General features: G+C 41.9%; 1 protein-coding gene across 10 annotated transcripts in view; it reads right to left on the bottom strand.

Moving 5' to 3' along the window:
• CALD1 (caldesmon 1) overlaps positions 1–27,551 on the bottom strand; it is a 162,338-nt gene that overhangs the window by 39,578 nt on the left and 95,209 nt on the right. Inside the window, exon 1 of one of the 10 annotated variants that reach the window (XM_074540061.1) lies at positions 5,122–5,421. The exons of the other annotated variants lie outside the window; for them this stretch is intronic. Within the exon in view, the coding sequence (XP_074396162.1) occupies positions 5,122–5,168 (47 nt within the window). The 5' untranslated portion in view covers positions 5,169–5,421. Of the gene's footprint in view, positions 1–5,121; positions 5,422–27,551 lie in introns of those variants that run through there. 10 annotated transcript variants of the gene reach the window in all.

Genomic DNA, 27,551 nt, shown 5'->3' with positions numbered 1-27,551 from the left:
GAAAACTGGGTATTAGTGATTAAGTTAACCATTATTCCGCCTACAATCAAAGAAACACATCAGAGCACCAAGCAGAAAGGGGGCAGCCACTTTACATCAGTTTCAGTCTCCTGATGCAGCACAAAGTGAATTTAGGCAGAGCCTATACTTGGCTTAGTATTCTTTTTCCAGGAGATAAACAGAAACTGAGGAACAAAAACCCCAAAACTCCAGCTTCTGCCCTCATTTGAAACTTTGTTCACCATAATTCAGGCTAAAAGTCAAGGAAATGCATTGAGTTCAGATGTGAAGCCTGTACTTAAGCCCAGGATGTGCTGCTCATCTCTGGAATTCAATATGCACATCCAAAGCAATTGGAAGGAAAAAACAGATGAGCCATCAGCTAAATCTTGTAGCTAGTACTTTGCTTCAATAGTGGGTTTTGGAGAAGAGAGAAATTGCATTGAAATACTTTGGAGTACAGTGTGATTTTTCTGACAGCTTCACAAACTGCTTAAATGCTTTAGAGGTAAAAAAAGAAACCCACATGGAAAACAGTTTTCCAGAGGGCTTGCTGTTCCCCAAAAAGGTGATTACAGCATTGCACTGCTGGACTCACAAAAATGCCTCGTTACCACATCCAGCTTGAGTGTCAGGGTGAGACTGCACAGCAGCAGCTGAGCACTTGTGAAAAGGAGAAGGAAAAGGGGAGGGCAAGGCAAAAGGGGGAGCGGGGGAAGCCCTCCCTGCCTGCTCTGCAGAGGATTTGAGCTGCAGAAAAGAGGAACCGTGTCAGCAAATGCCAAACCAATGCAGTACCTGCCAAACCGCACCTTATCCCTCTCAATCAGCAAAAAAAAAAATCATCCACTGCCTGATTTCTCTTACCTCACCAATAAAGGGCTGTTTTTTTCCCTTATTAGGACAGTCTCCATGCTGTAAAATTCCGGCTCTAATAAGTGCCTTTAACAATATGTGCTGCACATCAGCACAAAAAGAAAGTAGCGAATAAAAGGAAAACACAGAAGGAGAATAAAAGGGCTGAGTCCTAAATTAAAAAGGACAGCATCAGCTTAGCTTGGGCTCCAAAATTTGATCATAGATTTTATGAAATGGAGAATTAAAATTGGAATGGATAAATGTATGAAGGCTAACATTATACAGATATATAATTATAAACTTGGCTCTGCAGCCACTTACACATGCAAGCTGCATTACTGAACTCAAGGAGACTTTTTCACCACATTTAAGAGCTTCCACATCCCAAAACATAAATCAAATAGTCAGTACATGAAAATAGTGCAAGAAAGAGTTTTTCAAATGTTTTGGGGTTTTTTAACCAAGTAAAATCTGGATAGAGTGAAAAGTTATAGTAAGTTGAGCCTCTGTGTTTCAATTATTTCAATGACTGATGGAAGAGTTTTTCTTGGTTGCATTTGTAAGCATTGGATTTAATTTACTGGACATAATTGACTTCACCTGCTTTATATGGAAATATGTACATATATATGAACTGAGAAGCAAAGAGGGCCTAAATTAATCAGCAGAGAATTTCCCTGAGTTTTTCCTGTTTTACTCTGAATTGGGAAGAGGGTGGATGGGCAGTACAGGTTTGGCAGGAAGGGGGAAGGCAGGGGTGTGAAGAAGCAGGATAAAGCTCTACCACCCCCATCCACCACTGGTTGAACACCTATGCCAACAGTGTGGCTGTGGAGGAGCTATCTGGATTAAAGATCTGCACTAACAATGAATTTTCTAGTTTTGCTGAAGCAGAAGCAAAAACCCTTGTCAGAGTGAAGTGATATGGAAAATGTTCAGGGCTGGTTTTTTCTTTTTTTTTTAATTCAGTCTGGAACAAGAAAGTAAATCTTCCATGTAAGTTTTTTTTTCCTTTTACTTTTCTCTTTGAAAGGTATGTGAATTGGAATAAAAATATTTTTAATCAGTTTCATTTTAATCAGTATTCTTTATTTACAAAAAGAGCAAAGGTGCAACTCACTAATTTCTTATGTAGAAAGTGTAGAAAAAAAAATTAAAAATAAAGTATTTCCTATTATTTTAATTTAGACAAAGCCAATTTCAGAAACCTGACACGAACTCATAACCAGCTCTGCTCTGAACCATTCTGAAAGAGTTCCGGCCAAAACTCTCCCATATTTCCTAGGTTTTACTAAATTTACCTTTCATCAGAAGCAGTTCTCACAGCTCATTTGAGGCATTTGGATTCATAGCAAGTTCCTGGCCTGAACCAAGGCTTGCACAGGGTAGAGAATTTAGCTCAGAATTTTCATAAAACTCTTCCAAGTCACTTGTTCTCTGACAAAACTTTAGCTTTGAACTAAGACTGAGGTGCATGTTCCAATCTCCACTTCAGCTTTGTGCTCCTGAGAGCTTTTCTTATGCTGAAAACAACATCTTTCACTGAGGCAAGCAGGCTCAAAAATTTCAGATGTTTCCCTATAGACCTGTCCTTTCTCTGTCACAGAAATTCCCACTCAAAAACGTTTCAGTTCTTTGTGTAGACTTGTCCCTGCTGGGGAAGAGCCACTTTCAGAAATTGAGACTGGAATTCTTTGCTTCCAGAAAAATAACCTCACTCTGGGCAAACATCTTCATATATCTTGTCTGTAGTTATGTCCTTCTTGTATTACCTCAGCAGTGTAAAAAGGCTTTTACAAATTAAGGATCCAGGCCTTTGCCCACTGAGGAACAGGGATGAAGAGCATGGTCAAAAGAGACCAGAAGAAGAAGAAGAAAGCTTCAGATGAAAATTAACAGCATCAGTTTTTGGAGCAGAATTAACCAGATAACACAGTGCCACCAGCACCACTGCTATCTGTGGAGGAGTCCTCTCAAACCTCTCTCTTCTCCTAAAAAATTAGGGATATCAGCCTTGAGCATCCAGCCAAGATACAGAAAAGATAACCTACAATACAAAGAAAATTCTGCAAAAAACTGAGCTTCCAACAACCAAACTGAAGTTTGAACAGAAGTTATCATTTGCTGGAAGAAAATATTCTACCTGTTGGCAAAGAGAACTTCTGTTTTCTCTAGGAACTTGCACAGTAAACACTTTCGTGTCCAGCACAGCGAGCCAAGCCAACCCCTATACATTCATTAAACAGACTTCATGTTTTCAGGCCAACCAGAATTTCTTGGCTCCACTGAGAGCTTCTGCTTTTAATTTCTAGTGTATCAAATGCTAACAGGATTATATTCAGCTATTTAGCAATTACAGAATTTTCTACAAATACCACAAGTCCACTGAAAGCACAGAAATTATCTTTAAACGACGCAGATGAAATGATCATATAGAGGGGCCATTAGAGGACATTTGCAAGAAGTTAACAATCACATTGTACCTCATTCAAAATAATGCAATAACAGCCTCCTCCTTTTCCCTGGAGAGTCTCCAGAGAGTGAACTTATAAGGATTTTAATACTCCTTTTCTTTTCCCCTGCAATGAGAAGACATGAGCCCTTGGAATGATTACGTTATGCCTCAGCCTGGGAAGGGCAGTATTTCATCATGTATTTATTTCTCTGAGCAATGCTTTGAAGAAACCTTTGTGGGTAATGCTAAAGGTGTCTTCCTTCTTTTGGCCTGAGGTCATAGAGATGTTTGTTACAGGGGAATAAATCAGTTTCCAAGTTCTGGCCACACATTTGATTTTTCTTCGGAGCCCTTGCCAAAGAGAACTTTGCTTTTCTTCCCCAAGCATGCTACTGTGAGTCTTGACAAAAGAAACCCATGTCTGGTTTTCAAGGTGTGTCTGCTTTCGTTAGAAGCTGTTACAGGTCCCAGGACTCTCAAAATACAGCAAAAAAACCATTACAGTAGATACCCATAGTTCAAGAGAAAAGGATTGTTTTCACTAATGTGGAATTTCACTGATTTTAGTGAACTCACTTCACACTCAAGCTAAGGCTTTGCTCCCAGCTTTTACTCCCCCAACACATCAGAGATGCCAAGTATAAAGGCAGCACACTGCTGGTTCCCTCCCCTGCCCAAAAGGGACTGGAGGAGAATATCTCCCAGCAAGGATATCCAGTGGTCCCCAGTATTTTAAACAAAACAGCCAGACCCTCACACCTCATTAAACCAGGTCCAGCACAGACTAGAAAGGATCTCAAGGTCACCTCACAGGTCCAGCCTGCACTCAGGGCCAGCTTCCCACACTAGGTATCACAAGGCAATGCTTTCATCACTTATATCATCCCTAAAGTGTCCAAATCTCACCTGCTTTGCCCTTTCCCCTTGCACTGAGTGCAGAGAAACTGGCGCTCCCCCATGGCTGCTCCCTGTTCCCAGACAGAACTATGGGAGGGCTGGCTACTGCGGCTTGTGGCTGTGTTTCACCACAGAACACCACACCAAAAAATGTCATCTGACATGCCCTTAGTTAAATTATTATTTATTACCCAGTTTCTGAAATCACAAGGAAGGATTTCGGACTCCTGGAAGAGACTTCTTGGAGGGGCTGAGTTTTAGAAATCCCTGAGCTCCCTCTCCCTCCAAGAGCACAGGATTTCATGCTGGAAACTCTAAAAAACAGGCATAGAAATCCCAGTTGCTCTTCAAAACCTTTCCCAAGCTTTAAACCAAACCCTTATATAAATCACAGCAATTTTGAAACATAGCAGTGCCCTGTTTCCTACCCATCATAAAGCAGACCAACAAAACAATACAGGACAGAATAAAGCAGATTATATTACTGGCAATATTACACAGGCTAATTGATTTTCTCCTCCTGCTTTTCCTTCCACATTCAGGCATGAATGTGCCACGAGGACTTTATTTACTCAGTGAATTAAGCAATCTGAGTTATGTGAAAGCTTTCACACTAACTATGAAACTCCCGCAAACTTCCCACCAAAAGAACTCCAGTTAGCAGCCAGTTCTCCCAACATATCCTTCTACCACTGAACAATTTGAATTCTGCAATCCAGGTAAGAGAAATTAATGAATACAAAGAATTTAGACAACAGAGCACAATATAGCAAAAAAGAAGCAAAGTAAACCAATCTGTTGCTTATTTCCCAGTTCAGCCAGCTTACCAGCTGTTCTGTTCCCCTTGCCATTTGCACCACCCCAGCACCAAAAGGCTGAATCCATATAGATATAACAAACTGGCCACTCACTTGGAAAGGCTGGACAAGTTCTGCCTGCAGTGTGATCTGCTGATCATGTCTGCAGAGGATGAATCAGTGCAAGCTGCTGGCAGCTCCAGGGAGCAAATGGACGGATGATCAGGACGTGGAATGAGATAATAAAAATGCCATTATCCTTTCAGGCATGTGAGGCTCATTGGATGCTCTTTCCAGCCCACAGGTTAACCATTTGGTTGGTCCTGCAGCTCCTGGAATGACACTCTGTATTTGCCTGTTGTCAAGCTCATTATCTCTCTCATATCCCCCTCCCCTCTGCTCTCTGATCCTATGATTATTTTTTTTACTGTATTCTCTCTAATAGATCCTCCTCCTCATTTCTGGGCCCCCAGTTACAGAAATTCCTGCAGATTCCTCAGCTGCTCAAGCTGCCTGAAAACCCTTGCTTCCCATTCAGCTTTCACAAGAAGGGATTCTGTTCAGGCAGCTCATCCAAGCAGCCTCAGCACTGCACAGAGGTGTTTTTACAAGAGCTTGCTCACAGGAAAGTCACATTCCAGCCTGCTGAGAGATGAGAGCACTCAGATATAAAATAATGGTCCAGGGAGCAGTGCTCCCTTTTGATAGTAAATCACTGCCTAGGCATTGTGCAGGCACTTGCATCCAGTCTAACTCGTGAAAGGTCAGGCTGGATCAGACAGCTCAAGACTGAGGGTGATTTCTAAACACAAACAAATCCAAGGAGGTGAGGAGGTGCTGCAAGCTCAACTTGCAGTCAAGGTAAAACCATCTTTTGTTTAACAACAGGATTAAAACCAGGGCTGGTGCTGAACTCAGCCTAGCAGACTGTCTGTCCTCAGTGTCCTTCCATGTAATGCAGTGAGCAGGGCAGGAAATATAAATGAAAATAGATTTAAATGGAGACACCATCAGTTACCAGTTTCAGTCTGGCTGTCATACCCCTTCCCCTCAAAGCCCAGAAATGTGAGCAAACTGGAACCACTCACAGTGCAGTCAGTCCTGCAGCTCCTCCACCCCAGGCTGTGATCTTATTACCTCTCATAAATTACCAGACTGGGCGTGGATGGATCAGCACCCCAAAGGTAAATCTCTGCTGTGAGCTCTCCTGTCTGTGGGGAGGAACATGGGGTTCAGCAGGTGGCACTCTCACCTTGGGGTGACACCCAGGCCACCCTCTGCACAGAGCCATGGACAATGCACAGCCAGGGGAGCAGCAACCCTGACTCCTCTTTCCTCAGAGCTTTCCACAATCCAACAGCTGCACTTTGCTCAGGACACTGATATTAATTTAAGCTCTGCTTATGTCCCATCTTCTTTCACTGGATCTTTTTTCCTCCCAAAAACTCTCTCTCCACTTTTAATGAGATAGATTCTTTGTGAAAAGGTAACAATCCTGTGCTTTATAGATAGCAGCACTGACAGAACCAGAGGTCACAGTCTCAAACTGCTTCAGGGGAGATATAGGTTGGATTATTAGGAAAAAGTTTTTATGGAAGGGATGATAAAGTTCTGGAATGGCTGCCTGGGAAGTGGTGGAGACACCATCCCTGGGTGTGTTTAACAAAGACTGGATGTGGCACTGAGTGACATGGTCTACCTGAGGTGATGTTAGGGCATGGGCTGGACTCAATGATCTTGAAGGTCTCTTCCAACCGGGGCATTCTGTGAATTCAGCTGGGTGTGAATCCAGCAGCTCCCTAAGCTTACAGCAGAACTGGCTCCCCTGAAAGAAGCTGAAACATATTGTGCCATGCTTGCAACCCCTTGGAAAAGCAGGATCTGAAGCAGCTATAGATCCTTGCACTTCATAATCTCCTAATTATTTGGAAGCCAAATGTTTGTTGTTTACTTCAGCACCTTAACCAAGAGGGATACCTTCAGTACACTGTGGCCCTGAGGTGAAGATCTTGCATATGGAGCAGGAAGAGGCAAATCACCTCCCAGATAATCTCAGAAATTCACATGGGCACCTAAAGCACAAAAACTGATGGGGCAGGAGACGTGTCTCAACCTGCATTCCTTGTATGTCCTGATGCTTCAGAGATCTAGGACACCAAAACCCCCAAGGAAGACACTAGAAAGAGGAAAAAAACTGGAGCAAACAAATGCTAACCACGCTAGAGCACTTGTGAGGTGTCACTCATGCCAATGAACTCAAGGCAAATGGCTCCAGCAGAGGGTAAGGTCATCTATTGCAGCAAGGAAAGGAACTACAGGGCCCTTCCTATTTTCTGAACATTAAAAGCAGTGAAATGAGGAGGAGGAAGGAGACATGAGAGCTTTCCAAAAAGGAAATTATTACTGGGAGGTTCCAATGTCTACTCATACTAACAATAAGAATGTCCAGAGGTCATCCAGAGAGCCACTTAATATTTTGTTTGTTATTTTTACTTTAACATTCCTGCAGGCAAGGCAGAGTTTTCAGTGAGCTGATCAAAAAAGCCTGTGAACCTTTGTTTCTTTTGAAATGACAGTGAATTTAGAACCTGACAGAGGCACACGTCCAGACCATTACTTTCCATATGTAGCTTATTCCTCTCTGTACCTATTTGCCAACAGGGAATTCTCTGTGATGCTCACTGTTCTTGTCCTGTTATTCAAATACCTTCATCTTTCTTTAGCTGTTTGGTCCATGTTGAGGCAATTTTAAAACAGGAAACTTAGAGAAACACACCTGATTGGTTTCAGAGACTGTAAATAGCTCTCCCTGCACTGCCCCTTTTCTGTGCCACAAGTCTGAAAGAAGCAGGCAGACTTGCAGAAAAATTTGCAGAGCTACTGGCATTTTGCAAGAGAACAAATGTTTTTTATTAAAATCCATTCTAATGACATTAACATCTGCTCCTTATTTGAAGAATATTTTTAACTGTTCCCTCCCTGGGAAAATGAAAGATGCCACAGTTTCTTTCATGTTCTCATGGAGTAGACAAACTCTCCTGGTTTTTTTAAGGTCTGTTCTGAAATGCCCCAATAGAGTTCACTGCAGGGAACTCGGTGGATGCATCTCACAGGGCAAAAAGCATCTGCATTCACCATCCTTGGAGATTTCCTTCTAGGACACTGGCATGTGAGCAGGGAATTTATTTCACAGATGAACAACATTTTGTGTATTAAATCACATGCTGAAGGTAAAGTCTGGCAGCTCATACATGAGCTCTTGGAGTGTATCTCTTGAGCACTTATAAAAACAAGACTATGTTCTTTGTCACCAAATAATGCTGAGCTGTCTCTTACTATATATATATTTTTTTCCAAGTCAAGCTGTAAATATCCCAAGTGAAGGAGATTCTGCCATTTCCTAGTCATTAGTTTTCCAAGCTCTTTCAGGATTCAGGACTAAGAATCCATGCTACAGCTATGATATCCATTCTTCCCTTCATTCTTTAAGTCCATCCCATATTTATAACTACTTGGGTGCCTATAAAAAGCAGCAGTGTCAAAAAATTTAATGTGTCCAATGAAACCTGTGATTACCCAGCTACGTATGTGGATTTATGTATTAAAAGATATACCCAAATTGAAATATGTAGGTTTGGACATCTGCATGTGCAAATCATGAAAGCACACACAAGCAGAATTTGCATGTTCACACTGACACATTTTCAGGTAGCAAATGTCTTATCAGAAAGCAGAAGTATTTGCATAGACAGGTTCTGCAGGATTAGGAGCACAAGCCTTGTACATTAGAATGCAAGAGCCTGCAGTCCACAATTATAAACTTTCAAAATATGGAGCTCCAGATAACACCCATAGAGAGCCCATGCAGCACTGAATCCTATCTGATGCCTGCTTTGCTGAGACAGGATGGATTTTGGAAGAGAATTCAATTTTCTCTGACTGTTCTCAGTTTTTGAAGTAATATTATCCTGCTTCTCACATGGAAAAGTTACTGACTGCATGTATGGTTGTAACAATAAACAAAACAAACTCCAAGACAAGTGTTAAAATCATATTCCAAGAAGAGCTATCACTGTAAATTGAAACTCGAATAGAAAACCATATTTGTTGGTGTTTGCATTCTCTATCAGTAGTCGCTTATGGGGAAATCCAGAAATAAAGCAGCATCATATTTCCTGGGTGTGAGACACCATGTCCACCAAAGCACAGCTTTTGTTTTATGTCATGTTTTCACTGCTTCCAAATAAACATGGAGATCCAAACAATAGTCTCCATGTAACCACCAGGATACAGATAATTTCTGGTTATCAGACAACTGGAATGGAGGGAAGTGTGAGAGGGAAGCAATCACAAAGGCTTTATCACTTCTCCCTATGCCCTGGCACTGCCACAGGTGAGGGACAGGCTCTGGTGCCCTCCTGCTCTGAGCAGGAGCCCATTTCTCTCCCCACTCAATTCCATGCCCATTCTTTTCTGTTTTATGCATTTCAGGGACACAAGGCAGTTCTCACAGCAATAAAAAACAATCAATTATTTTGGCTTTCAAACTTTAATATTTGCTGTTTCTCATTTATACCTGAATCACAATGACTATTAATAAATTTCAGCTTTACCAGTGTGAAGGATAACACTCAAAGCCCAGACTTGAAACACTTCTGCTCACGGCCATGTAGGATAATGCTTGCAGAGCCCACACAACAGAAAGCTGCATAAATCTGCCAATAATGTAGATGTAAGCTCTCTTTGCCCCAACTGTTCCTGGCAATAGGTAACTTCAACAACAGGTTTTAATATGAGATTATTGTTTTTAAAATATTGGAGGCATGCTGCAAAGTCAACTATTCACTTCAAGCTTGGCCACAAAAGCCAGAAGGAGCCACAACGTGGCAGGTGTGATACAAACACAGATAATGGATGCATCTTCAGGCAAAACAGGCCCTGCCTTGATTTTACTGCTGAGAGGGCATGGGTGGAGGCCTCAGCAACAGCTCCTGAGCAGACAGATCAGTAAACAACAGCAAGCTCAGAGTGTGAAATGTTGGATCTGTTCACCCCCAAGTGCCACCACATGCCAGCAAGAGCATCCAGTGCCTTGGTCCAGTCTGAAGCCAGGGGCTGAGCCCAGGCTTTGGGCTTGATCCTTCACTGCTGGGAGAGTTTTATATCAATGTGTGCAAACATGCACACAGCTCTGGGAGGAGAAGAGCTTTTCCTGCTGGGCCAATTTATGGGGACCTTACTGTACCAAAAGCTCCTGTCTTACAATACTCTGAATTGTACTGGTAAGCGACATCCAAGCCCCAGTCAGGATCTCCCTTCACAAACAACCCCATAAATGCACCCAGCAACAGCCATCCAAACTCCACCAAAGGTACCAACTGTTCAACAGTTTATGCCACTTGAACAGCTCAGAGGTATTCAAAATGCAAACTTGACCAGGAACACTCAGTTTGGACCTTTTTTATCCCTCAACTGAAAGTGGATCCTCAGCCCAGGCCCCTGCTCCATGCTGGTTAATGCTCAGTTATGCAACCCTGTCTGACTGGACCAGTCATTTTTAATATCTGGTGCTGGCCCTTAGGTGTTTTAGGAGCAGCTTTATTTTGCTGGCTGCACAGGGATTACCAGCTAACCGGATGCTCCCAGGAACTTTTGGAGAGCAAACAGTGTCAGTTTATTTAATAACTTTCAAAGTGAAACTAAAATCTTGTCCAAATCATGTCTCTTCTGATTTAATTAAAAGGCACCACACATACTGCACTGCTCTGTTAATCATTAACTAAGTTAATTCAAGACAGAAGATGAGTCTTTTCTTTCCTTCAAAAGCCTCCAGCCAGCAGAAAACTAAAAAAAATTCCAAAAAAAGACCAGTACAGTATGATTTCTGTTAGAATGGTCAACACTTCAGTATGCTTTTCCCCTTTCTTCTGTATTTCAGATTCCTACAGGAATGCACGTTAAAAGAGAGGGGTTGGGTCTTTTTCTCTTGCTTGGCAAAATACCTTTCCTAAATTTTCTAAATATTGCCTGGTATTTGCGTCAATATGACAGTCATTGGGTTTGACAGGAATCAGATTGCTAAACCCACACAAAAACGCTTAGGAAATTAGGAGCTAGTTGTACATTCAGTTTCATTCAAATCTACTTTAGCAAACTGGCAGAGGGTGGATCTGAACTGTCTCTGTTGCTCCTTCCTTCCATGGCTCACTGCAGAGGTTCCTGCAGCACATTCATCTCCACACTGAGTTTGAGACACAGCTCCTGTCTGATAAATCTCCTTAGCACTCCCATCCCAACCCATTTTTAGTTTCCAAGATGAGCTAGCAATATCCAACTTACTCTCCCTGCACAGCAAGCCTTGCCAGCTTCCTCCAGGGAGGAACCAAACAGGACATTAAATGGTATTAGATGTGCAACACTCCATGGACTACTCAAGAAACAGGATACATCCAACACCTCTTTTTCCAACAGTTCGCCTTTCTTGAAGGAGACCAAAACAAAACCACACACACAAAAAAGATTTCTTTCCTTTCTTTTCATTTTAGGGAAACCTAAATATGAACTCTTCCAAGTCTCATCTGTACAATCTAACAGGATTTCCCTCTTGAAAGCAACAAAGGGTAGGGGCTGAACACTTCCACAAGTCCTGTCCTATCAGATCATGACAGTGCTCCATCAAGGCTGGATTCTTGACTCCAGCCATGGCTCACCCCTAACATTTTAGAGGAAAGCAGTGGGAAAAGGAGAAAATGCAAACCCCACTGCACCTGGCCCATGGAGCAGAGTTCTCCCTGCACACAGAATTCCTCTCCGCCTGCTCTGCCCCATCCAGGCCTTGCAGGCTTTCAAAAGAAGAAAAAAGCAATTTATTGTGTGGTAATAGACATAAAAGGGCGCCAAGAAATCAAAATTCAATCACCATAGCACAGGACATAGTCTCAAGCTGCATATGGAGGGGTTTAGGTTGGGCATTGGGAGGAATTTCTTCACAGAAAATTGGGAGAAATTTCTTCACTGATGAGACCTTTCTGTGATTAGACCATTAGAAACCTGGTCAGCATGCAGGGAGCTGGTGGAGTCACCATCCCCAGAGGTGTGTAAGAAAAAGCTGGATGTGGCTCTCAGTACCACAGTCTAGTTCACTGTGGTAATAGGTTGCATTTGATCTCAAAAGTCTTTTCCAAATATAATTTATTCTGTGATAAATGTTCATCACATCATGTGCATCAAGGGCATAATGATCTGAGAGCTTAAATTACTCAAGTTTAGTGCAATGAAAGACCCAACTATATTTTTTCTTTGGTATTTCTCTGCATACTCAAGTGCTAATCCTTATTTCTACACTGAAGTACCTGGAAGCTGTTATAATTTATAAAAACACCATGTGAACAACTCTGATTTTAGGCACTCCATATCTGCTTCCTAGCTTCTCCTGGAAAATGGCTCTCTGGCCATACCTGACACCACCAGGACACAGCTGAGCCAGCTCTCTAGCCCCTGGTTTCTCCTCACCTACAGTGAAAGATGATAGCAGGAAAAGCAGCTGTGAGTGTTTAAGGCAACTGGAAAATGCTGAATTACTTCCCTCTCAACATCTTTGTAATCCAGTGGCTTGACCACTCTCACAAGGATCAGCATCCCTGTTCATCTCCTGGGTCTCCCATGTCACTGCACTTTGCCAAACTTGCACTACCCTGTAGGGGTTTCTGGTGTGCTGCAAAAACAGCTCTGAAACCCCAGCTGTTCTTTTGCTCCTCAAAGAACAGGAAAATCCCCTTTTTTCCCCACTAAATAGAAAAGAAATCCTTGTCAGCTCTCATTGGCTGGGATGGGTTTGCATTCTCTGGAACCTGCCACTAACCAATACCCTCCCTTTAAACTCAGCTCCTCACAGAAACTGAAAAAATTGAAAAACCTGTCAGTAAGAGGCTTAAGAGAAATGTAGCCTTGCCCAAAACAGACAGACTTGTCTTCAAGGAGATTTCAATAAAATAGCTATCAAGAATCAGTAGCAGTCCAGTTTGCAAAGAGAAATATCAACCACTGTCTACAAAGAAAAATAATTTCCTTTTTCCAATGGCAAACCTCCCCTTCAAGATCTGCCAAAATCTGCAGCCTGAGTTTTAGAGCTGTGTCTGAGTTTTAGAGCTGTGGCTATACTTTCATGCCCTGATGGTGTTTTGTGCCCTGAGACATGGCTTCAGAGTGTCACATTTTATGAACAAACCTCATGGGATGGGAAGGATTCCAGGAAGTCCTCCTGCAGGGGCTCTTAAAGGATTTGGAGGTTCAGGAGAGATTAAAGCATATGCAGTATTACAAACTTCCTCCCAAAATTAGCCATTATAACAAGAACTTACCCTTCCAATCTAAAAAACTTACTTTCAGAAAGTGACTTTTCTATCATTCCATAGCACAGGCAACTGAAGACAAACCTATTCTTAGGGCCTCATCTTTGCACCTAGAGATCTTCTGACATTTCAAGGTTTCCATGGAAATTATTAGAAATATCTCATTTAAATGGCCACCAGATATTTTAGTTCACTAGGGCTCTTCAAAAATATTAAAATAAACATTTCGGAAAAGTCTGAAATAAAGAAATCAGAAGCATTTTCAAAACCTTGGCAGGAATTCAAGCACTTCTAATACTTGAGACCAATTCTTTTTTTCTTTTTGGGAAAGTCTGCAGCTTTTCCCTCAGTGTTCATTTATTTACACCAAAGCTGCTGTGAAATTCTGCCCTTAAGGCTAAGAAAGTATTTCAGAACACAAAGAAAGTAGGAAAATCCCTTCAGCTCCAAATGCCAAGGTAGAACCTTAAAGCAGGGTGGAAGCATTAAACCACTTGTTTAATTCAAATTCATTTTGGTCTGGCAACAAGTAAGCGAACATCTATTTCTGTGATTTAACTTGGCTCTTTTTTTATGTTGGAAATAGAGAGCTGGGAGAAACTGGAGCAATTCCCAGAGGAGATGTCCCCCCCTTGGCAGTGGGACCAGCAGCAGGTCCTGCCTCTCTGAACACCACCATGGACAAAGGCTCCTGCACCACTTTATGCAATTTAAGTTAACAACCACAACTCTTAAGAAATTATACAAAAACAGCTGGCCTGGATCAATTCTGAAAAAAAAGATTCATAGTAGATATTTTGGGAAAAGTAAGAAACTGTGCAGAAAAGAAAAAAGTGTAGATCCTTTGCTGGCATTTTATTCCTATCAGCATTATTTAAAATGCATTCTTCTTAAATACAGTCGTTTTTCCAAACCCCAGCTTTGTCCGCACCCTTCCATTTGAATCCCAAACACATTTTTTAAAAGTGTACTTCTTAAAAACACAAAACCCAGACTATATACGTCTCAAATAACCCAACCAAATTATGGGATGTTTTCTTTCTCCATTCTTCCTTAGTAGGAAAAATATGAGTAATAATATTGACTAGACAGGAGACTCCTTTTATGTTTACATTTTTATAATTTACAAAAACAAAACAGGCACAATTTTTCAACCATTATAACTTTGTTATGTTTTTTTTCCTCTAAAATATTCCCTGAAAAAGACTTCTCACCTATGATAAGATATGACATGCAGAATTTCAGGAGATACAAAATTCTTTGGAGAAAGTCAAGAGGAATTGATTGAACTGGGAAGATAAGCCCTGATCCTCAGCTGTAACGAAGTTACTCCTGGTGCACAAAACAAGGCTTAAGAGGTTAAATGTGGCTGTGAGAGGAACAGGGTGCCTTTTTGTTTTTAGAAACTCCACATTTAATTGAAACTGGAGATAAAGAAAATGATCCTTTGATGAAGGATGAGCGGGGCCTGGCTTTAGGCATTTTCTTATCAAGATGGACATGTTGAGAATCCACCCACCAACATACCAGAAACCACAGCTGGCAAATGCTGCACAAAGGCATTTCCTGCCTCCTGACTCCCTAGCTGAGGGCCAGATGCTCCACAATCCTTCCTTAAAAGCACAGCTAAACCAGTGGGAGAGCAGAGCCTTGCCCAGTCTTGCATGGAGCATGGAAAGGCCAGGCAGCATCCCAGCATCAAACAGGCCATGGTCCCTTCCCTCATCCTCAGCTCCCTATCCTAGTGGGAGCTTGGGCCAAAGAACAGCTTCTCCTACCCCATCACCTCAAAAGTTACAGTTAGCATTTAAACCTTGCCAAGTGTCAACTCTTTAACTTCTTTTCTGCCACTCTCAAGGTCGGGATTGAAGAACTAAGGATGATATTTCATATTCGGGCTCAAATGTTTATTATTTCTTATCTATATCACAGTCCTACAAGTTGTGAGTTCTACTGCATTCTACTAACAAGCTACAAAATGCCTAACTCTTTCCCTACAATGTCTCTTAAGGCTAAACTATCCAATTAAGAACTACACCTAAATTGTTTTTACTTTTGACTCAATAACTAATCCCTCATGCCCTGCAATGTGGACTTTTCTGTCCAATTACAAAATACCACCCAAACCCATGGAGAAGGTGAAGAAGAAGGAGCAGCCACTGCCCTAAAACCTCTATCTAAGTTTCATATATATTACTATATTCTAAAACCTTAAACTCTAGGTTTTACACCCTGTGATATTACACACTCCTATTCAAACTGCACACCCATAATCCCAGTGTTATCAATCAGTTTTGGAAGCTTTCTCCACAGCCTCAGGTCAAATGCAGTGTTCTCTTGAAGGTCTGTGCCTCTCAGCACAGAAAGTTTAAAATTCTCAGCATCCAGAGTTCCAGCATCTCCCCCAAGAGCTTTGTGCATCCCCGAACATACACACAAAGAATTTCATTAATTCTGTAACTGATGTCAGAACCTTGCAGTTAAGAGGTGCTCCAGCCCTTGTCTGTGGGTCCATTTTAGCCTCTTTACACCAAATGTTCTCCTCTATTTATCCAGAGAGCCAGATACAGTCCACACACCCAGCACACATGACTGCCACCTCCAAATTATATTCTCAGAAACAAACATGCCCTGGTGTTTCTTTTTTCCCCTGAAGAAGGGTGACAAATGACCCCAAAGGAAATATGGTGAGAAGTGAACCCAAACCTGGGATCAAATTGCCCTCTTGTAGCTGCAGAGGAAAGAAAATGATCCTTTCCTCTTCCTGCTTTGGCTCTTTTTTTCTTATTAGCTAAAGTATTAGGCAGGCAAATAGAGCAGGTTATGATGGACAGGCAGATATTATTATTTTATTATTGGTTTTTGGCCACATTTGCCCTATATTGATCTTGGCTCCAGCCATATTATAGCTATGTCAAAAAGAAGGGGAAAAAAAAGGAAGCAAGAGTTAAAAAAAGAGTCTTTAAGTACTAGCAAAACATTTGGATTCAGGCACTCGTTCATGCCCTTTAAAGCCATTATTTTAAAAAATGTTTATGCAGCAGAGGCATTTCTCCTACACATAAAAATTCTTGAAAAACAGGAAAAGGAAATTAATGCTTCCTTCAAAATTAACAACTATTGGCACAGTCTTGGATGTCTTACTGTGATACTCCGTGGTGCCCTTACCTTTGTCCATATTTACAAGAGCCTGTGTTTATTTGGAAATTAAGATCTGAACATTTTTACTGATGTCAAACACTTGGCCAAAATTATTTTTAAATTGCCATCAAATTACAGGAACACTAAACAAACTATCATGCTTTCAGAATTAAAGGCAGAATTTCAAGGAATTTGCATTGTCCCATCGAGGCTCTAGGATGACACAGTCAGGCATCACATTAGCACAGACCAGTTAGCAAAATTTTGTTGTTCTGGCAGTGTTTTTCCTCTGTAGCAATTCCCACCCTCTGCCTAGCATGCTGTCACCTTGCTGCATTATTGGGAAGGCTCTCCACACCTCAGGTGACCTCCAGCACACCTGTGCACTCCCAGAAATCACATGCCCTCCATTCTTTCACTGGTAGAATTAAACAGGGCCTGTCTTGATGGAAACATGCTGAGCTGAATAAATCTTGAATCTAATCCAGAAATGCAAGGGGGCACTTCTAAACCATCCAGGCTGCAACACAGCAAAGCTCTTCAAAACTTCCTTAAATCCTGCTGACAGCAAGGAGTGTGTACAAGCCCAAGTCTTGTAGCCCGCACAGATGGATTAGAAGCCACCACATAAATTTTGGAGGCATCCTTACCCAGGGAAAACGTGGCAATGATATTGATATTCTGTGACACACTACAGTCCAAGGAAGCACACATCTACTCCTGCTGTTAAAGTGCTGTATTTTTGCAGCAGTCAGAGGCTCAATCTGGATTAAGAATAGCAACAAAAAACTTTCAGCAGACTGTGCTGAAGGGAGCACCTGCCATGCTGGCAATGGGAGCACAAAGGATTGCAGAGATAACCCCTCAAGCTATTACAGCTCATCCCAAAGAGATAACACCAACCAAGGAAAGGAGCCCTCCTTGCTCCTCCCCATGGAGGCTGGGCACAGAATGCCTGCAGCACAAATTCTTACCACATAAGTGTTGCATCAACCATTACCATGTCTAACAGCTTTGCAAAACTTTAACAAAGGTTTGATGAAGCAGTGGCTGTGTTTCAGCAGTGCCTTGTGATGCTTCAGGTTTTAGCTTTTATATTTTTCAGATTCTGTGCTGCTTTAGTGTGTGATTCTGAGCTTCATATCAGGGGATGATGAGCTCTCCGTACACAGTAGGGAGAAAAAACAATTCCTGCTCTAGCTGGGGACCAAGAACAATCAACCCAAATCTCCAGCCCAAGAGCATAAACAATGTGGACTGAAGAGAGAAAAACAAGCAGGACGGGACTTGATAACCTAAAGCTGGAATTGGACAATGAACTGCAAGATGCAAATGGAGCAGAACTGATCACAGTGACAGACCTCATGCCCGGTCATACATTTTGGGGCCATTTTGGTTCATCTTGGGTTCATTTTGGGACCATTTTGGTTCATCTTGGTTCAGCCCTGACTGGGCTCTTGTGCTGCCCAAGGTGGATCCATGGAGGAGATCCTTTTAATAAATCCCTGCTTTATTCTGTAACTCCATCCTGCCTCTGCTCTAGGTCAGCCCTCTCAAGGCATCATCTGTGTCTGCTGAAGTCACCTCTGGCAAGGAGCTGTGCTAGACAGTCCTGACAAAGATGAAGCCAAACTCCATCCCAGTGCAGCTTCCCTGATGACAGAGCCCCCACAAATCACATCCTGTGTTTACTTCATGGAGGAGGGCCCATAAGCATCAAGTGAGTGGACACATCTCTTTGTTTACAGTAAACTTTTCAATACTGAGAGCTCAGTTGTATTTTCATGTCAGAAGACACTTGAAGGGGAGATCCCTTTGGCAAAAAGTTTTTCTTTCAGTGAAATTTCCACCAAATTTCTTGTCCTGACATTCTCTGAAAATTTTCACATATGGCCTCAGAGTTTTCAAAGAGCAAATATATCCCCAGTCATCCAGGATAGAGGAAAAATTATATCAGAAATAGACAAATATTAATGAAGAAAATGACAAGTTTTACAATTGGTCAGTTTCCCCCTGGGTCACCATTCCTCCACCCATAGTGAAACCACCAAAGGCACTTTAAAGCTTTTCCTCTGACATGAATAGTTCCTGTAAGGATGATTGTGAGCTAGAGCTGAACAGGGCAACAGAGGCAACACAGGGAATAATAACACAAAAGGACTCTAGGAAAACCCTACATCTATAAAAATGCTGATTTTTAATCATAAACACTTTGGATTCAAAGCCACTTGATGTGCATACAACACCAATATCTAAAAATTCTGGAGTTACAAAGCTTTTCTTTCCTTAGCCTCTGGGAGAAGAAACCCAAAGGCTTTTTAGTTTTACCTCACAACTAAAAAATTTAGGATACTAAACTGTGCAATGCAATGGGCCTAAAATGGCGTCATCTTTCATGGATCAAGTCTCATGAATTATGGTCTGCAGTAGCAAAATCCTGCAAAAAAATCTTCCCAGGGCATTTTCATTTCCATGACCAGAGTCCTAATAAGTGAGGTAGATTCTGTTATGATTACTGTGTCCTTGAATATTATATAACTACAGTCTGGGAGAGATTTTACTGTTGAAAAAGGTTCATGTAAGAAAAAAAACCTAAGCTACTAATGGTCATGACAGAAGGGAGAAATTTGATCTGGTCACATTCTCGACAACAGAGAAAGGAGAAAAATACTGAGATTGAATAAAGCCACGGTTTCATCAGATAAGAAAGGCAAGGTAACGGTGAAAGAAATCATTTGACTGCATCCCATAAACTGGGAATGTAAGAAACTTGGAGGTCTGCAGCCAGGTTTTACTGGATTCATTGCACCTGGCACCCTTGCAGGCTCACTCGGCAAAGCCACCTCTGAGTCAAGGCTGTGGCACATGCAGGAAACTTCCATTTGGAGCACACCCTGCCACCTTTGGCTTGGGAGTCAAGACACCACTGTGGCTGCAATCCATCACCTTTATCCTTGCTGACCTCCAGTGGTTTCTGGCCTCCGGGCTGGAATAACACAGGCAGTACTGACTCTGCAGCAGGGCAGAGCACCAAGCCCTGCTTCCATCTGGTTGTTGCCTTTTCTCCTGGGTTTTGCCTGCCCAGGGCCAGAGTTCCCCTAGAGTAGCTGCTTATTTCATATTGTGCTTATCTGTGGGACCTCACCCTGTTGAGATTTCTACCTCAGATGCTTTTACAAAGGGATTTGGCCATAAACCCTGGCAGGCAGGGTGCTGAGGGGAGGGGACACCTGCCCAGGCCACAGTGGGAACTGTGGGCTCTTGGGAGCCAGTGTGCTAATAAAACCTTTCTACATTCGGTCAAATTTCCAGTTTTCTGGTCAAGTTTCCAGTTTTTCTTCACCATTGGTCAAGACCTTTTTCTTATAAGATCATGTTTAAGTTCACCTTTCTGTGTCCCTGTACCTGGCTGGGTTTGCCCCACCTCCAGGGGCAAAGTCTAAATTTAGTCTCTGTACCGACACCACATTTGTTCCTTTCCATAATTAAAGTTTTTATTTTCTGGTTAGCTCCACTGTTTCTGTCCCTCTTTATTAGCTGGCTCCTCCTGGCTAATCCAAGCAAGGGGATCACATTGGGCTTCAAAGCTCATATTTTCCAGTTGGGTTCTTGATGGTTTTCAGCAGAGACCTTCCAAGACTACAAAAAACTGCCTGGGGGGGGGGGGGGGGGGTCATCAGCTGTCTTTGGGCAGCAAGACCCAAACCTTTTGCTGATCTGGGAACAGACCACACTTTCCCTAGCAAGGCCTATCTGAGCCCTCAGCCTCTCTCCACCCACCAAGTTCCTTTCTCTAACATTTGCATAGCCTGGAAGGTCAGATTTTCTGTTTAGTAGTCATGTTTAATAACCTCTCATCTTCAGGCAAACAACATTACAGATGGGAAGTTAAGCCCTGATCTTTGTGATCATGACATTGCTCACTCAGCAGGCCAAACAGAGGTACAGGCTGCAGTGAAGGTGGTATTTTTTTTAATTTTCCTGTCCTCATAATTTTTCTTAACCCATTAGTGCAGCAAATGAGGTGTGTGGCCTCCAGCACAGCAGCATTTCAAAGCTGCAGGGTATATGTACACATCTACCTACACATTTATGTGGCAAACACAAATTAAATAGTCAAATTAACAATAACACAAGCTGTCAAAAACACAAATACAGTTCCCATGAAGCCAACAGCACTGTTTTACAAACATGGGCAGGTAGGTTACAGGCCACAAATCCTTATCAACTGCGCAGAGAAAGAGAGGCTTAAAATATCTTTTATCTTCTAAATAAACACCATCCCCTCATGCAGGCTAAAAGATGCTTCAGGGCTGCTGGCAGTGCAGGGAGCTTGGGTGAGGTTTTCAACAGAACACATTGTCTTTAGTGCAACCCCATGAGATGAAAAGAGATTTCAAAGGCAAATCTCAAGAGGTATTGAAATACCTTTTAAAATCTTACTCTATTTACAGGACAGACCTCACATATTGTTTGCTGTCAAATAATCCTCCATACTGACAATCTAGGTTATTCCTGTCTAGAAGGTACCCAATTCCCATTTATTGTTAGGCTTTGCATGTCTCAGTCTCTTTTTAGACTAAAGAGAATTGTGAAAAATATAAAAGGTCTTACTAGATTGCATCACAGGTAAAATTGTGAACTTCTCTCAAAGGCTGCATATCAAATTATGTCAAATTTTACCTGCTTTCAATCTGGCCAACAGTCTGCACCTTTCAATTTAACACATATTTGATGATTTTGTAGATTGAAATTATATATTGGCTTGTGTAAGAACATAAGAACAAGCTTTGTTGTGGACCATATTTTTAAGTTGCAAGTCTAGTTCAGCATCATGCCTGGGGGTTTGTTGTTTTTTTGGTTTTTTGTTTCTTTTTTTCCCTGGTCCAGCATTAAGTATTGGTACAAGTAGCAGCTCTCACAAACTTGCCAAAATAAAGTGGAATACTTTCTGTGGGAGTATAAAATAGATTGGCCCCTGTTATTCTAACAAGCACATGAGTTCTATGCAGGAGAGAAGCAGAAATAAAGTGCTCATTCATTACCCAATTTACAGGGACAGCCTGGTGAGATATCCCGTTTACATTCTGATAGCCCCATGAAATGAACCCAATTCCCACACAGTCACAAAAGGCCAAAGTTAGCATTTTCCTTTAAAAAAAATAATAAACTCTAGTCTGCCTCTGGAGCAGATTGGCTGTAACCTTGAACCTTAAAGGAAATAAGAGGGAGAAAGAGAGAGCAAGGCACACACCATCAGAGGGGGTGGGGAAAAGCTAATGGCACTGGGAATGGAAAATGTGGGCATTAAAAGAATTTCCTACTGTAAACAATGTGCAAAGTTAAAAATATCTTCTCCTGAGATTATCCTCAGCATAAATACTCACGACAGCTATTTATAGCTGTCTGGTAGCCTCCAACAAAGATTTTTATTCCAACAAAGGAGCTACATACGAATGCAGGACCTGTTTAAAGAGTTATTAAAATGGAAAATAAACCGCTCTTGCGTCAGCTAGCCATACTGGTACCCTTTTCCAACTCAGTCTAAACACAGCTTTCCTGAATGCTGACAATGGAGTTTTAACTACTCAAGGGAGGGAAGGAAAAACCCCTTGGTCCATTTATCACAGGCCAAATACCCACTGCCATAAAGGCTGACACCTGAGCACTGCAGGGCGAGGTGCTGAACTGAAATAAAGAGTGTGCAAATGTCTCAGCCCTACCTTACTGCCCAGGAGCTCTCTCACAGCAAGAGTCTGGAGCCAGGATTGCCTGGGACAATTCAGGAGGATCCCCACATCCTGGATATGATCCTACACCACTGGGAAACCTCCTGGGGCAGTCACCAACTCTGCTCATGGGAGATGCTTTAAAAATTTCCTCTTCCTCATGTGTTCTCCCTCTTTTAAATCTTTTAACTACAGTTGGTCTGACCGCTCCCAGCACTTCCCAACTTCTTATTGTTTTGGTTGCCTTCAGCCTTGAACAAGGAAAAATAAAATTGCTTGTAAATATACTTTTAAAATCCACAGGAGGCTTTGTTTAGATAATTCATGATAATGTTTTTTTAGAACAAGGTACACCTGTGATCCAGGTGGGGTAAGGGATCCCCACACCTGTACATGATAAAAGGCCTGTGTCCCATTAGATGAGTCTAACAAATGCCTCACACCTTAACTCCCCCCAAGGACTTGTGTCCTTCCTTTTTGTCTCAGGCAAGCAGCAACATCCTGGAGTGTAGAAGTAGGTGAGAGATTTTGCTTTGTTCCTTTCTAGCTCTTCCTATAAAACTCATCCTTCAGTGAAATCCCTGCATCTGAGTCACATTTGCCAGTGACTCCACAGTCAATCTGATGAGTCCTGACCACAGTTTGTGTTATCTGTAATTGCCTGACTGTATGTTCTGCCATTTCAATGTCAATCAGCTGTGCACACCCTGTGTTAATTAAGACAGCAAGAATTTCAGAGCAGAGGTCCTTCCCTTCCCTTGCACAGGTGTAAGCAACTCTGCAGTACAACTCTGCTCATAAAGTTCAACAGATGTACACTTTTCAGCTCAGCTTTGGTTTGGTTTCAGTTTGGCTCCTTCAATTCAAGTTAATATTTGAGTTTTAAAAAGACTTTTAAAAGTCATTATTTGGACTGAGTTACTTTTCAGGAAAAGAATAACATCTTAAGTTAAATATGACCTTGAAACTTGTTTAAGATTTTGATGTTGGTTTCCAATTTGTGACTCCAAATAGTACTGAAAAACACTGATTTGAAGTACAACAAAAGAGGAGTTATTAAGCACAATTTAAGGACACCAGGGTCACAGCTCAGTGAAGGCAAGGCCTCTATCCTTATGTCTCAATGGAGCAATCATCAGAAAACGTTCTCCATCTGGAGAAAACCAGAGCTGCTCATTGTCACCGTGCAGGAAATGTAGAATTTGTCCCCCTCCCCTTCAATTTCATACATGAGAAAGGGTTTGGGGTAAGCATTCCCAGTTTTCAGCACTCTTTCCTAGCTCCCCACCAGCCATGCAGGTTTTCATGGAAAACAAGCCTACAAGCATTTAATCTAGTTTCTGTAATGAAGTCAATCAGAATTTTAGTGGCAGCAGGAACAGCAGACAGGCACCTTGGAGTGCCTGAGTGATAATACTCTCTTCACTTGCATGCAACTTTCAGTGGAAGCAAACTCTTTGCAGCAAAATAAGCTGGTTTGAGGCATGGAATTTAAATGGCAGTGTAATCAATCACACACAGTGTAGCAACGTAATGAGGAGCCCAAGAACCCCACAAGAGCTCCAGACTGACATCCACATTTCACTCATACTGTATGGTTTGCAACAACCATGGCTGGATAGTGCAGAACATTCTGTTCTACCAATGGCAACTCAACAGCATCCTCTCCATCTGCCTCTCATTCGTTCTGGTATCCATATTACAGCTTTTGGAACAGGATAACAACTATTACCCCACAGCCCCCCTCCCTGATTTCATGGTCAACAGCTCACTGCTCTCAGCATATTTAATTGGTAAATAATGGGGAACCAGGCTAGGGAGGTGGAAGTCGGAAAGGAGAAAAGGAAAGGAGAAAAGGAAAGGAGAAAAGGAAAGGAGAAAAGGAAAGGAGAAAAGGAAAGGAGAAAAGGAAAGGAGAAAAGGAAAGGAGAAAAGGAAAGGAGAAAAGGAAAGGAGAAAAGGAAAGGAGAAAAGGAAAGGAGAAAAGGAAAGGAGAAAAGGAAAGGAGAAAAGGAAAGGAGAAAAGAGACAAAACCAGGGAAAAAATACTATCTGATATAGCCATAGCTGCTGTCCCAGATGATTCATCCAGTTCACAAATGTGCAGAAGAGCACCTCCAGTCAAAGGGGCTGGTATTGCTCCTGCCCTAATTTCTGATTGCTTTCCCAAAGATGCAGCATCATGTTTGTTAGTTTTGGACAGAATAAGTCTCCAGATGTCCCCCATGTTCTCCTCTCTCACACATGCTCAGCAACATTAAAGCGCCCTGTCCACTGACCATTCAAGATGTGACTCCAAAGCTCACACAGGCATTTGAAACACCCTTCAGTCTCCTCAAACAAAACCTGTAGAGGTGAAATCCCACAAAATCCAGGTGGAAAGGAGTTACAAGGAGGCGTTACTCCTCTCCAGCTTCTGAAAAGGTTTATTAAGAGCACAACAGCTCCATAAAAGCCCACAGCTCATGCCATCTCAGTACCAGCCACCCAACAGCCCAGCATTATCAGGGTATCCACCTTATCAGCCTCACTTGCCAGGAGAAGTTATCAGCAGACACACTGCAAGATCTCCCTATCACAGCCAGGAGCCAACAGCCAGTGGCAGAGATAAGCAATGGCTCCACACGCAATTTTCCCTGCCATAAAACATACACAGAGTCCTTATTAGATGTAACAGAGGTGAGACAACCTCCAAAGACCTTAAAACTTCTGGAGAATGATTCCTGAAGTCTGTGACCAAGGCTGCTTTTCATGGCTTCTCCTTCTAAAAGTGGCCTGTGCTGAAGTGCAGGTGCTAAAAGCTGTGGGCCTGGATGGTTTGCACATCATTCTCCCAATTCTGCAGCCTGGAGAAGATGTGGTAAGCAAAGAGGCAAGCAAAAAGCACTAATACTTCTCTTCTGATAGGTTTGTGGCTGAGTCCCTCCTCATTCCCCATTTGGAAAGGTAAAGGAACAGAACTACCCTGCTAAAAGGATGAGATATATATATGTATAGATAGATAGATGTATATACACATATATACATTTAGTAAATAATTGATAAAATGCCAGAAGCTCTAGTTATAGAGGTGTACAAAGCAGCTTTCATCATGAGAAGCACCACAGTGCTAAAAGGAGGAGCAAAAGCAGTAAAAAATGCCGTTACTATTCCCAATAGAAGGAATCACTTTCAGCTACCTTTCAAGCAGTCTGCCCTGGCCGCATTTCTTTATGTTTATTCTTACATCCTTACTTCATCTAATTAAGCATTTAAGCTTTAAAGAGTCTGAATTCTAACTAGCAAAGAGGTTGTCCTATTAGGAAAGTCTCAATTTTAAACCCATTCTGCAACTCAGTTTATCATGTGCTGCAGAAGAACAGCTTGAAGGCACCACAGAAGCAGGCCATGAACACAGAAACCCTTTCCTTGTGGAAGGTGACAATTCACATGATAACAGCTTACATTCACAGAAGCATCTTTCATATCAAAAGGGTTTCACAAACTATAGAGACACACATCTCCAGCAAAATGCAGTAAAAGGTGGCAGCCTACAAAATCACACATTCCAACGGGACAAGGAAACATTTTTAGTCGAGAACACTTCATGTTGCCCATTAAAATGGCACATTCTTTACCTCAGAGCACTGAAGACCCCAACATTTACCATATGCAAGGCAAATAAAGACAACATCCAGAATATTTTGATTGAAAACAATTGTCTGGAATACAAGCGGCCGAATTTACAACGTGTTGGGTTGCTGCCGGATGTCAATAGAAAATGAACACATGCTGTAAATTCAGTGCTGGCTAATTAGGAAAATCTGTACATTTCCCAAGCCTGCTTCTCTGTAGGTAGGACTAAAGGGCAACATTATGTCATTTCCCTTTGCGCAGGGACTCCCTGTTGGCTTCCATAAAGAATTTGGCTTGGAAACTGATGACAGGGTACAGCCCAAGCTGAGGGAAGAACAACCAATAAATAAATGAAGATGGGCTGGTGATGGAAAAGTCATTGCTAGTCACCAAGACATCTTACCAGAATTTCTGCCAGCAGTAGAATGAGGATGGGACAGAAGAACCCTGCTCTCAGTTATACCAATCCCTCAAATCCAGAGTAATTGTTAAACATGCACAACCACCAAAAACAGGATTCAGACTGAAACAAGGGCAAGCCTTGAAGAGAATGCAATTTAACATGGAATAGCTTTGAATGTATGGCATGGCCTGTTAAATGAGTTTAACTGGCAGCCAACCCTTTCCTCATAGACCTACCCTGCTTTAAAACATTTTCATTTCTATTCGCTTGAATTTCAGAATTCTTCTGTTATCTCCAAGCAAAGACAGGAGGTTAAAAGCTTTCATCAGCTAAACTGCATGTTTTGTGGTCTTTGCTCCACTTCTGTGCATTTATGCCTTTATCTCCTCAAAGCAAGATATTCTATCCAGCAAAACCACACAGCCAACAGACTGAGAAGTCACATTTCCTCCCAAGTCAGCATAACCACAAGCATGTAAGACCTGTGGTGATATCAAAGGCAGAACATCAGGATCTCATTGTAAGGATGATGTGAGCACCATAGGTGAAATCAGGATGGAGCCAGCAAAGAGAAACACAGAAACAGATGAAGAAAGACTTTCAAGATATGAGTCACCAAAACAACACCTTCAAGCACTTCTCTTCACTCAAACAGTGTCAGAGCTAGTGACACAGCTGAAGTCTTTCATTATCTTCATAGTTTATTAGGTACTTTATTAGGCCATCTGATAATAATCAGTAAACTAAAAATTAGATTACAAGTCCATTGGATTTGCCTGAACACATCAGGTTTGCCTCGAAGATATATTTTCTTCATTCAATTTATGTATATCCTCCACTTATATTCAGGATTGAAAAAACATGATGATATTTTCATTACTTAGTAGGAGGTTTTCTCATATTAATTTAATCACCAATATATTCCTTCTTGTTAGAATATTGAAATGACTCATCCATGCCAGCAAAAATTTGGGTGAGAAATGAGAATATAGCCCTGAAGGAACTTACTCAGTCCTCCAGTCTAAGATGATTACATGCTAATGAGAGAAAAGACTCTCCAGCTTGTACAAGAGAAAGGGGGAAGGGGGGGGTGGAATTAAATCTTTTCCTTAAACAAATTCCTCTTGTGGCATTCCAGCACAGACAAACCCTCCAGCTATCATAACTCACTGGTTTGAAAAGGTCATTAGCACTCTATCTCATTTTTCTAGGAGAAGGAAGAGCCAAATTCATGGCCATGACATGAAAATTTGCCCTTGGTATTGCTGTGGGATGGCCTGATCCCTGAAATCCTGCAGAGGACAA

This window comes from Zonotrichia albicollis, chromosome 4 (genome assembly GCF_047830755.1).
Source record: "Zonotrichia albicollis isolate bZonAlb1 chromosome 4, bZonAlb1.hap1, whole genome shotgun sequence".
NCBI classification, from domain to species: Eukaryota; Metazoa; Chordata; class Aves; order Passeriformes; family Passerellidae; genus Zonotrichia; species Zonotrichia albicollis.
The sequence above is the reverse complement of the archived record's forward strand: the minus strand, read 5'-3'. Positions and strand labels throughout refer to the sequence as shown.